Source organism: Phlebotomus papatasi, chromosome 1 (genome assembly GCF_024763615.1).
Source record: "Phlebotomus papatasi isolate M1 chromosome 1, Ppap_2.1, whole genome shotgun sequence".
Classification (NCBI taxonomy): Eukaryota; Metazoa; Arthropoda; class Insecta; order Diptera; family Psychodidae; genus Phlebotomus; species Phlebotomus papatasi.
In genome coordinates, this window is record NC_077222.1 from 19,348,585 (window position 1) to 19,361,949 (window position 13,365).

Genomic DNA, 13,365 nt, shown 5'->3' on the forward strand with positions numbered 1-13,365 from the left:
CTCAAAAAGTCATGGCGTTTGTAAACAAATCAACCGGTGGTTATTTGTGTTAAATTTTACTGTGAAATTCTAATGAAATTCCAAGAGGAATTATGAAAAGTGTTATGCGAAGGTGTAGTACATATAAAGTGGAAGTTTTTCCAAGCAGTAATAAGAAAATCTTTCGGAAGAATGTGAAGAAAACTGCCTCAGTAAAGGTGTCCAGGGAAGCCAAGGAAGAAAGTGAATTCCGGCTGAATCCTGTGAAGATACAGATGCTATCACGATCTCTGTACGATCAAGTGTTCAGGAATAGTCCAGAGAACAAGGCTCCAGATGATTTGGCTGTCAACAGGTAAGATTATTGCTTTTGTAATAGAGCCCTGCACGGGTCGGGTTTTAGGGCTTTTTGGATTTGACCCGTACCCGTTGAAATTTAGTGCTGCCCGACCCGACCCGACCTGCAAAAAAAATTTAATACCCGTACCCGACCCGACCCGCAAGGAATATATAAATTTACCCGTCTCAAATGATATTAACCCGAAAAAATCAAAATCCTCGCACACCATTTGAATTAAGATACAATTGAATTAAAGTGATCAATATAAGTAATTCTAGAACTAATTAATAATTTACTGTAAATTTTCGTAGTGTGGTACCTTTTTGAACATAAATTTCGTGTTTTTATCATACAGGAACAAAAAAAATTGCCTATTTGCAATATTTTGATTAGTTTTCTTTTTGATTGATCCGGCCAAGTTTGTTTTTTTATCACAGTATAGCGAACATCTTACAATAATTTTAGGACGGTACATTTGTAATTTATCATCTCGAAATTATTTTTTCGATTATATATTTTTTTTATTTTTCAAGCTTGAACAAAATTCTGTAAGATCCATGAATTATTTTCAGCTTACATTTAACTTATTTACTTGGTAAAGCCACTCACTTGAAAAACAAGTTTAACCCTTTAACGACGAGACACTTTTTACAAAATGAAAATCAACAAAAAAAAACTAAACTGAGAAACATAATGATAAGTCTTATATCTAACCTTGGAAAGTCTAATATAGAGCCTGATTCGGTGCATTTTGTGCTTCTATGAACGATAGGGACAAAAATAGCCCAAAAAATTAAGTACTATAATAAATTACCACAAAAACTAAAAACTATGGGAAATGAAATCCATGTTAAGGAATTTAAAAAATTAATCAGGGAATACATTGTAAGCTAGAATTCTGTATTATGGGCGGTCGCAACTCAATGTAAAAATCGTACATATAGTCTTATGAAAGGATCGTTGGATCCAAAAGGCAGGAAATAAACTGAAATCTAATCTAATCTAATCTAATTTTCCTGATAATACCAATGAATAATATTAGGTGAGATTCTTAACAATCTCACCTACTATAATCCTAACAAAATTTCATGTCGTCCGATCGACCTCAAATTTAGCCAAAATGTGTTTCAGCACTTCCTGATCACGAATATATATGTGGCTAATTTACGTTCCCGGCCGGCCGGCCGGCCGGCCGCTCTTTGGAGCTTAATAGCTCCTAAACTAAAAAAGATATCGACTTGCGGTTTTCGGCAAAGGTTATATATCGGGTGAAAATTGCAACTTGGTGCATAGACCCCCCACCCCCCACCCCTCCTTCCGCCATTTTGAAGACCCCCCTTTTTTTGTTTTCTCAATAGCTCCGCCCCTATGGCATTCAGCGGATTCAAATTTTAGTATGTTATAGCTGGGCCTTAGAGCTTTCCATCAATACCAAACTTAAGGTCCCCCGACCCCCCTGACCCGAGCTATAAGGGTCCAAAAAAAATTTCTTAAAATGGCCATAACTCCGGTTCTAATTGTCAGAATTTAAAAAGTGAGGGCTTTTTGGAAAGCTCTCGTGAAATGCCACTTCTTCTTCTAACATCGCAAGTTCATAAAACCACCGCTAGGGGCGCTTTTTTTAAAAAGAAAATTTTTAAATCTTAAAAGTTAAATAACTCAAAAATTCCATTGTGCATCGGGCTGAAAATTTAGTATGTTGTAGCCGTTGATTATACCTATCAAACAAAAAAAACCTTAAGTCGATCCATAACCCCTGACCCGAGCTATAAGGGGTCAAAGTTCGAACATTGACCGGCCTCTATCTCCGGTTCTAATTAACATAGCGACCTAAATTTTACCTTTTTGGTTTCGTCTCGATGAGCACTTTCAGATGGAAGTTCAAAAAGTCACCACAGGTGGCGCTGTGATAGCGTCAAAATTCATCGAAATTCAAAGTCACTTTTCTCAAAAACGGCATTGTGCAAGTTAATGAAATTATAGTATGTTGTAGTCCAGTCTAGGACGTTTCCAAAATGGTGCGTATGCGCGCTGTGGTTTCAATAGAACCGGAGATATGAGGGGTCAAAGTTCACGAAATTCAAAAAATCATATCTCCGGTTCTATGTGACCGATTTTGATGAATGAGGGCTTAAACGAAAGAGGCTTAAACGAAGCGCCACAGTCGAAAAACCAATTTCAATATTACATAACCTCAATTATCTCGACTGTCGCTGAACAGATTTTGATGATTACTTCGACATAATTGTAGAGCACATTTGTCTCTACATTTCGTCCATACATCATTTTCCGCTCAGACTACGCTATCACTCCGATTTTGCCGTTTAAGTGTGAAAAAATTGATTTTTCCCATAATAACGCTTTGAAATCACTCAGATGCCAATTTGACTGCCTCTACTCCACAAAGACACTTAAAATAGGGGTTTAAATGGAAAGTCCCGCAAAATACAACAATTCTTTGATTTAGTTGAAGTTCAACAAATGAACACTTGGGGCCCTCTGGATGAAAAAACGAGTTAAGAAACAAAAAACCTCGCTTATCTTGGCTTCTGAGTAATCGATGAGTTCAAGTTCTATGGGAAAATTATAGAGAACATTCTGGTCTACATTTCACCCATATATCACTTTTCTGTCAGTTCATCCAAATCCTTGATATTTTGGTTCAAATACAAAACTTGTATAATTTCACGAATTTGATTCAAGATAACTGAATGGCGTCTCCCTACTTCAGCATCAAATCGAATTTGCATGCACTCCGAGTTAGCTCACGTTAAGAATCTCACCTACATAAGCCGGTTAGGATTATCTGTCCCTTTTTCGCTTTAATGAAAAATATTACGTATGAGTATTGTAGTTTTTATTGCCAAAAGGGTTTTGCTTAAGAAAATTATAAGTATAAAAAATAAATAAAATCAAATATGAATTTGAGAATTAAAAAATTCGCCATTTTTGAGCTTAAATATTTACTACATAGCAAATAGCTAGAGACTTGCGAAACAATATTCTAGATTCCTTGAATCTTCTACTTAACAATTATGTACAGACATAAGAAAAAAATAAATATGGGTAGTCAGGAAAAACTATTTTCTTTATGGGACACCGGTGTTCCAATCGTCCTTAAAGGGTTAAAAACATTTTTTGTCCGGCAGGATGAAAGCGATTCAAGCGGAATCACAGGAAAAAATTAATCATTACAAAGCTTTGGATCTTACAAAGCATATGTGCACTTTCTCCTAACCTTAAAATTTTCAATTGTTTTTGAATTTTATATTTATTCGAAAAAAAAGTAATATAACGAAAAGAATCCTAGCCCGAAATAAAGAATGCCGTATGACGTCTCGAGATTCGTTTCTTAATTGCGATTTATGACAAAAATTAAAGTCCCATATCTCGGAAGCTTGTAAAGATTTTTCTATATTTGTTTTTGTTTTATTTGACAGGAATTTTTGTTATTTTTGAGACAATATACTTGATCTTGAATAAAATATTCAAGGTGTTATTAAAAAATTAAAAGAAATAAGTGTTAATCAGTAATATTAAATGCTACATTCCATGACAGGACAGCTTTTACAACATTTTCACTAAGCCAATGAATTCAAAAGTGAAACTCTATTACTAATGTTTAAGAATTGTTGTTTTGTTACAATTTTTTTTTAATGGATTTATAACCAATTAAATACAATAAAACCGTAACATTTTGAAGTAGAATATTGTGTTAAAATAATATTGTTATTTCTTTATTTTCGGAAACACCAATTTGAGAAATTTCTATTTATTGCTGTTTTTACTAAGTACTCCAAGATCAAGAAAAGTAGCGATATAAGTGCAACAATATGTTGCAAAATACACGAAATTATAGTAATTCAAAGCTCAGAATAAAAATCAAGCAAATCCTATATATACTGTATAAGCACAAACCTTCAGGAGCACGGAAGAAGCATTCACTACGGGCAAGGCGTTCCTGGGCGATCTACGATCAGCAGATTCTTCCAACACGAGGCACCTTGTAATGATTACATTGTAATACCAAATAAAGTGTCTCGATACGATTAATAATAATAGCACGCATGGGACATTTTTTATTTTTATTTTAAATCTTAAAATTATTATTCAATTTTTGCTATAACGCGTCAATAAAACTCACACTCAATTAATGTAAAACGATTGAGATATTGCGTAAAACGGTCTTAGCCGCATTAGACACTTAAGTGTTCATCCCTCGCAATACTTCAGCATAAACCGCTCTAAAATTTGTTATAGTAAACTCGCACACATACAGGGCAAATGTAAAGCGATTGAAATTGCGCTGTTACAGCTGATGCACAAAATGGTTGTGATTAAACTTAAGACAAGAAACAACGGACGAAAAACACAGATACCTTAATCATAAAACGGTTAAGATTGTGCTTATAAATGCGCATAGCTTAATCACAAAAGGGTTAAGATTGCGCTTAAAAACATGCACAGCTCAATCATAAAGCGGTTAAGATTGCGCTTAAAATCACGCACAGCTCGATCATAAAACTGTAAATGCGCTTACAATCACGCACAGCTCAATCATAAAACGGTAATTGCGCTTAAAATCACGCACAGCTCAAACATAAAACGCTTAGGAATGCGCAAAAAAAAGCGCATTCTTAACGTTTTTATGATTCAGCTGTGCGTGATTTTAAGCGCATTTACCGTTTTATGATTGAGTTGTGCCAGATTTTAAGCGTAGTCTTAACCGTTTGGTGATTGAGCTGTGCGTGATTTTAAGCGCAGTTACCGTTTTATGATTGATCTGTGCGTGATTTAAAGCGCATTTACCGTTTTATAATTCAGCTGTGCGTGATTTAAAGCACGTTTACCGTTTTTTGATCGAGCTGTGCGTGATTTTAAGCGCATTTACCGTTTTATGATTGAGCTGTGCGTGATTTTAAGCAAAATCGCAGTAATTTTATGATTGAGCTGTGTGAGTTTTCAGCACAATTTTAACCGCTTAATGATTGAACTTGATAAAAAAATGTGAGTATTGGTCAATGTAGATTGCTAGATATTAGTGGACTATACAATAGCTAATCTAGGGTGGAATCACCAGTTCTCGCCAGTGCCCCACTTCTCGCCACTTACATTGAAATCGCTATTTTTCGCAATTTATAAAATAAATGAGTCGCAATTTTTTTGTATTGTTTCTGCTTCTACGCATAGAATCGAAAAATAATAATTATTCGTTTTGGATTCACGATTTTGATCACTTTTTAGAGCAATATTTTAAGCAAGTGCATCGAATTCAACATCTCTTATCAAATGTACTAAGTGTCGTAAAATTTTCATCAGGCCAAAAATACCTATTTGGGTAAATAATTTGTCTATTGAATATTTAATTGCACTTGTGGAATACATAAAATTTGTATTTAGTCAATTAATATTTCTTTTTATATTATTTATGTATAAAAATGAGGCATGGCGAGAAGTGGTAATATTCTGGAATTGATTTTACCACCTGTCGCCATATCTTTTCAATAGGCGACGCTAACTTCACTTCGTACATTCTCAGTTGTCAAATCTGCATTGTTTACTTTCTGCAAAAGCCCCATAATTTGATTTCTCAAATAAAAATGAAGTAAAATCATTTAAAGAGAGTAATAATAAAGTGATCAGGAAAGAGAAATGGTGAATGTATTCTTTTCATAGCATTGCCTAAAATAACCGAGTGTGGTTCTTTTCAAGTGGGTGGCGAGAAGTGGTTACAAATTTTACAAAACTGGCGAAAAGTGGTAAAAAGTGGCGACGAAATGGTTATTTTTGCATTATTAATAAAAATCAGTTTTTTTAAGTAGTCCAGCGTTATGTTCTAGGATTATTGTTTTCACGTATCTAGAGCCAATACATCTAAGTAACTTTGTGTCAAATTTGACTTATCTTGTAACAAGGATTCAAAAGTTATGATTAAATGAATTTAATTTTTTCCTAAACATGGCGATAGCCGGTTATTCCACCCTACTTACATGTATTTGTCAGTGAATCAAGTTTTTAATTAAATAATAATCAGTTTTTCTAATAATTGAGAAGAAGATATTTTAGACCAATAGTAAATTGGAAAATTTTTCAAGGACATCTAAAAGTTAATGGAAATTCGAGGAACAAAAAAGGTGGTCGAAATTGCAAGCTGGCCGGAATTTGGCACACTGACCCTATATATATATAAAAAAACATTAAATAATATTTTTAAAAAATCCTAGAAGTCGGGTCGGATAAATATTTAAGTAATACCCGAAAATTTGAAGGGTTATATCCATGACCCGCCCGACCTGCAGAAAATAAAATAAAACCCGCCCGACCCGCAAAAACTCATGCGGGTACCCGCGGGTCGGGTCGGGTATGCAGGGCTCTATTCTGTAAGCAATTTTGCAGTCAGAAGCATAAGAATGTGATTTTTAGGTGGAAGTCAGAGCTTCATAGATTTGGGATTGACCTGGACAGTCAGCAGAAATTGCCAGATGTTAATCTTAAGCTTCCAGAATTTAGAGGTAAAGATTTGGAGGAGCATTTTGAGGTGATTTCCAGAGAACAAAGTGAACCCTATCGGAATCTTATTGAAAATCTCTTGGGAAATGTTCCTCAAATGCCTTCGGTTTGGTCTTCAGTTCCCGGATGGACAGCTTACGATCCAGAGAGTGGGGAATGTCGATCTGTTGAATATCCCGAAGAGGAAGCTCTTGTGTTTGATATTGAAGTTTGCATGAAGGCAGGAAGTAATCCAACTCTTGCTTGTGCCGTTGGCAAGAAGAGATGGTATTCCTGGACAAGCCGAGAGCTCATAGAGGGTTCCCAGGGGCATGTTGATGGAGGGAAGTGTGAAGTGGATGATTTAATACCGTTGGAATCTGCTCAAGGGGAAGGATTCAGGGATGAGATTTCCCTGAAGCCTAGAATTATTGTAGGGCACAATGTGTCTTTTGATAGGGCAAGAGTGAAGGAGCAGTACTGGATGGAGCAGACAGGAACGAGATTTCTCGACACAATGTCTCTCCATGTGTGCGTCAGTGGAGTTACGAGCTACCAAAGAGCCATGCTCAAGAGTAGCAAGGAATTGTCCGAAGAAGATTCAGTTTGGAGTACTCAGAGTTCCCTGAACAGCCTCGCAGAGGTGTTCAAGCTGTATTGTGATGGGCAGGAGTTGTCAAAGGACGAGAGGGAGTTGTTTATGGAGGGATCTCTTGGGGATATTCGGAATAATTTCCAGGAATTGATGACTTACTGCGCAAGGGACGTTGTGGCTACGCAATCTGTCCTGCAGAGGCTCTTTCCCCTTTTTTCCCAGAGATTTCCCCATCCAGCCACATTGGCAGGGATGCTGGAGATCGGATCAGCCTACCTGCCTATCAATAGCAATTGGAATCGATATATTTCTGAAGCAAATCTCACGTATGAAGATCTTGACATTGAGGCTAAGCACTTGCTAGCCAGGAGAGCTGACCAGGCTTGCAAGTTGATGCACAGTGATGGCTATAGGAGGGATTTGTGGATGTGGGATCAGGATTGGAGTACACAGGAGCTGAAGATGAAGAAGAAGCCATCACAGAGTACGCAGGAAGAGGAAGAAAATGAAGGAGAAATGACGCAGGAGGAAATTGCCTTGAGGCAGAAATTTTCCCATCTCTATTCCATGAAGGATTTCCTCCCTGTCCGGCGACCATTGCTTCCAGGATACCCGGAATGGTACAGGAAGTTGTGTGAGAAGCCTGGAAGTGAGGATTGGTCACCAGGAGCGAAGAATATCGGAACTGGGATGCAGGTGGCTCCTAAATTGCTGTCTCTCTGTTGGGAGGGATTCCCACTGCACTTTATCCGGGGCAAGGGATGGGGATTCCTCGTGCCGCATAAGCAGGAGAGGGATCTTGGTGAATCCGGAGATATCCCGTTGGAGCAATTGGTGGAAAAGTGTCCAGTAATTGAGATTGTGTCAGAGGCATCGCCAAGGGAGAGTAGTGATGCACTCAGTGGGCTGTGGAAGGATGTGGAATCCTCAATCAGCCGCAAAGACTTCTACAGGAAGAAGAAGAAGGATAAAACTGAGGGAATGTACACAGGAACCGGGGTATGGTGCAATCAAGATCTCGAAGATTGCTGCTGGTTCCTGAAGTTGCCGCACAAAGATGGGGCATCACATCGGGTAGGGAATCCCCTGGCCAAGGACTTTATCAATAAATTCTCAGAGAATGTCCTGTCAGGAGATGGAGCAACGGCCAGGAGGGTGATAGAAATTGCCAAGATGCTGTCCTATTGGCGAAACAATCGTGACAGGATTAGTGGGCAGATTGTGGTTTGGTTGCCAAAGGATCAGCTCCCGCGGCATTTGCAGGACGTAGAGAGAGATTTTGGTGCGATAATCCCGCAAGTTGTGGTCTGTGGAACTCTCACGAGGCGCGCCATGGAGCCCACATGGATGACAGCTAGCAATGCCCAGCTAGACAGAGTCGGATCTGAACTGAGATCAATGGTTCAAGCACCGCCAGGATATCGCATTGTGGGAGCAGATGTGGATTCCCAGGAGCTCTGGATAGCTTCCGTGCTGGGAGATGCCGATGTGGGAACCCATGGAGCATCCCCACTCGGCTGGATGACCCTCAATGGAAGCAAAGCCGCAGGAAGTGATATGCACAGTGTTACAGCTAAAGCCGTGGGAATTTCAAGGGATCATGCCAAGGTCATAAATTACGCCAGAATCTACGGAGCTGGTCAGAATTTTGCCGAAAGGCTCCTGAAGCAGTTCAATCCAACAATTTCCGACGGAGAGGCCAGATCCAAAGCTCAAAAGATGTTCCAGATGACCAAAGGAAAGAAATCCTACTACCTCAAGAAGGAATTCTATGAATCCTTCCCAGACAATCCAACCAAACCCTTCACCCAATACGAAGCCATGAAGATGGCTGCTGCCACGAGGACTCCAGTCACGGAGATGTTCCACCGGGCGAGATGGGAAGGAGGCTCAGAGAGTGCCATGTTCAATCGTCTCGAAGAGATTGCAGGGAATCCTCAGCCAGTTACGCCATTTCTCCGTGGGAGGCTCAGTCGAGCCTTGGAGCCGTCTGGCGATACAGATGATCGCTTCCTGCCCACACGGGTCAATTGGGTGGTTCAGAGTGGAGCTGTGGACTTCCTTCATCTCATGCTAGTATCAATGCGCTGGCTCATGGGCAAACAAGTTCGCTTCTGCCTCAGTTTTCATGATGAGATTCGCTATCTGGTTCGCCAAGAGGACTCATACCGTGCTGCTCTGGCCATGCACGTCACAAACCTACTGACCAGGGCTTTCTGTGTCCGCAGAATTGGCCTGACTGATCTGCCCCAATCTATTGCCTTCTTCGCTTCAGTCGAAGTGGATTCTGTGCTTAGGAAAGAAGCCACGCAGGATTGCAAAACTCCCTCTAATCCTCATGGATTGTCTGGGGGCTATGGAATCCCAGCTGGAGAGTCACTGGACATTCACCAGGCCATCGCAAAGGCCGGAGGAAGTGATCTTTCAGCATGGGAATGGCACAGAAATCCAACCAAAAAGCAGAAAAATAAATAATGTCTTCCCTTTGAAAGCAAAAGTGCCCCAGAAAATGTCTCATTGAATTACCAAATCGATTTAAATAAAAAGTTTTTTTTTCTATAAAAATATTATCTTTTTTCTTCAAGAGGGAATGATAAAGGACAATCACTGAGAAAAAAAAGAGGGTGCGATTAACATTTTTTCCTCATAACATTAACACTTTTTAGGTGTAAAAATATATCAACATTTTTTAATGTTAATTTTACACCTTTTTAAGGGTAAAATGGGTAAAATTAACATGAAAAAAAGATAACTTTAACCCCTAATACACCTAAAAAGGGTATTATTTACACCGATTTCGGATCAATACTGCAGGGTAAAATTAACATTTCCGGAATGTTATTTTAACTTTTTCGGATTTCTCTCAGTGATGGGCAAAATGGTCCAACCTTTCGCCACGAATGAGACCTATGCGATCGAATAGGTATTAGCAAAGGTAACAACTTTTGTTCTGGGACCAACCCCAAAAGTATGTAGGAAAAGCACTAGCACTAGATCATAAAACATCGACAGCTCCATTCCATACTATGCTAAGTCGACTTAGCTTTATATTGCTCCATGAGATATGTTGTTCCTGAGACCGAGATTTACAACTTCTGAAAATTTGATGGTCATCCGGCATTCGGGTAACGAGATATTCAAGTTCTTTGAAAAAAAAATTACACGGGCAGCATAGGAAATCGCCAACTTCAAATGGCTCTCTTGAAAAGTTGTCATTCTGAGATAGCATAGTATGGAATGGAACCGTCGATATAATTAAGAAAAGTGACGATTTTTTTTTACAAAACTCATTTTATAAAATAACAGTTTATCTTATGTTGGTCATTTCAAAGAACAATTTGTAAAGAAGGGCTCAAAGAAGATTTTTCTAGAACAAACTATATCTTTATCTCTTCATTTTCTCTGCAATTTTCGAGATTTACCTAATAAACCCTTGAATATTCTTCAAATTCATAAAAAGGATTGTAGGGGAAACTGGGGCACCACCAAACACGGGGTACCACCAAACACTAATTTTTATTCCTAAACTACTTGGACTATCTCGACCATTTCTTCAATGGACAAGCATCCCTATAGTGCCTATAAATTTCTATAGGCCTTGTCCTCAGAAGTCGAATATCTGATTTAACCCTCTAACGGTGTTTTCTTTAATATCCAAAAAAAAAGTAGTTAAATAATTTTGTCTGGGGTAATTAATGGTCCACTGAACTCAAAAATACCATCCATTCTTCATTATCTCTTTCCGTTTGGGTGCCAGGTGAGAAAAGGTAAAGACCGCCTCCAGGCGGTCATATCCGTTTAAGGCATGAAAAGACTGAAATATTTTAATTGAAAAGTAGTGAACAAATAGTAAAATAAATTAATTTTAAACGTTTTTTATGGATAAATGTTGTATGATTATCCAAAAAATGATAATTTTTAGGAAAAAAACGTTTATAATTTTTATAATTAGACGTTAATGAAGCTCAAGATGTTTCAATAAGACTGATTTTTACCGAATAGGTCACAGATCAGCTATGAAAACGTCACTTTCTTGTATAATTTGAAGGTCCTTTGAAATACATTGCTCATCTTCTGGTTTTATTTCACGATCTGGGGCATTAAAGGACAAATTAGGGAATTCATCATCACTGTTGAAGCCTGCTTCTTAATCAATTTCGCTTAATTCGAAGAAATCAACCATTTCACTCATTCTGGACAGTCTTCGTGTAATCTCAATTGTTTTCCATGATTAATATCTTGCAAAATAATAATATATTTTACCAGAACAACCAAAACAAATAAATAAAAAAATCGATAATTTTTGAAAATTTTACCCTTAAACGGATAAGACCGCCCATAGGCGGTCTTCCTTTTTTTCTTCTAAAACTCTTACTTTTAGTTTTTTCACATATTTATCAATCGAAATATACAAACTAGAATAACATATCTTTCAGGAAATAAGATTCTTTCTACAGTTATATTACTTTGTATTATTTTTGCACTTGAAAACGCAAAATGTCGCGAGCGACATTTTGTTGTTTTTTCTGTGACCTGTCGCACAAAACTGAAGATGGCAAGCAAACGAAAGTTCAAAATGAGTTCAGCTTCAGAAAATAAGTTAGTAAGACTATAACTGAGGACACTGTAGATATTTCAACTTCAAATAAGTAATATTATCGTAGTAAATGCGTTTTATAAAATGACCGCCTGGAGGCGGTCTTACCCGTTAGAGGGGTGAAAAACGCAGTGTTTGGTGGTGCCCCGGTTTCCCCTATGTAGGGAAATGTCTGCTCAGTAAATATTCTCCTTGAAAGAAAAAGAGTTAGCCTCTGAAGATCACATGGTCCTAAAAGTTACCGTTATTCAAAAACTTTGAATAATATTTTTAGATTAAAAATATTTTAATTTAGCCATTATACATACTCTGAGCCTTTTGTTAAAATTCTCTTGGTAACGGTACCTTTCAATCCCTATGATCTTCAGCAACCCTAGAACCTTTTCTAAGGAGAATATTTCTTTTAAGGAGACAAAAGGACGCAATACTTCTAATAGAATTAAAGGACATTCGAGGATATTGGAAGAATAACCGAGATTATTTTCTTCTATTTTTAATTTAATTCTTTAATTTAATTTTTCTATTATTAATTTCTTCTAGGAAAATATTCCTTGAGTTCTCTTTTAGAAATAGTTCTTTGGCACTGACAATTTACGATATACCGTTATCGATAAAGAAAGCAAGTTTCAGAAAAATAATTCTACCTATTTTTTTAGGAACTTTTATTTTAAGATATCTCAGAAACTTGATGCGACGGACTATAAGTTTCTTTGGGAGATACCAAAGACTCCCAAAATACCAATGGTTTCTTGTCATACGATTTTTTTCTTCATTTTATTGTCCTGTAATGTTCGGAGGCTTTAAAACGCGATTAGTTTGTATGGGAGCCACCAGATAGAGCAGTCAAAGGTAAAATCTAAAAATATATATTTAAAGCTTAGGTCGCACATTAAGTTCGACCCGAATTTCATTATGATCGGTTAAGCCGTTTTCAAGAAACAAAATGTCAAACTTGTGAATTTTCAGAAGGATATCGTTAATTTCCCAAGGATTGACAGTCCTTTTTGACTTGGGTCTCGGCAATTTTTAAGTCATACACCAACACTTACAAAATAGGCTTACTCCTATCTCTGGCGAAGGGTTGGACTAGCTCCCATACATTTCTGCCCATTGTCCTTTAGGCGTTATACAAATCAAATTTTTCATTTCGTGGAGAGGTTATATTAAATGTGAGGTTATGTCCAGCCTAACCTATACAAAAAACTCATGAAACTATTTCAAAATTTATTCAGCGTGTTTTAAGCCATTATATAAAAAGAAACGACTGCATGGATTTCTTTTTATGTAAATTTTAAATATTTAATAGGAATAAAAATATTTTTAGGTTAAAATCCTTTAGGTTTCTTGGGTTTCTTCTTTGTTATA

The 13,365-nt window shown here is 37.4% G+C and overlaps 1 protein-coding gene across 1 annotated transcript; it reads left to right on the forward strand.

Annotated features, from left to right (window-relative positions):
- Positions 1-3: 3 nt before the first annotated feature.
- Positions 4-9,968, forward strand: LOC129798110 (DNA polymerase subunit gamma-1, mitochondrial). The gene is made up of 2 exons (XM_055841089.1): positions 4-334; positions 6,743-9,968. Exons 1-2 carry the CDS (start codon positions 93-95, stop codon positions 9,876-9,878), a joined length of 3,378 nt encoding a protein of 1,125 aa, XP_055697064.1. The 5' UTR covers positions 4-92; the 3' UTR covers positions 9,879-9,968.
- The last annotated feature ends 3,397 nt before the right edge of the window (positions 9,969-13,365 follow it).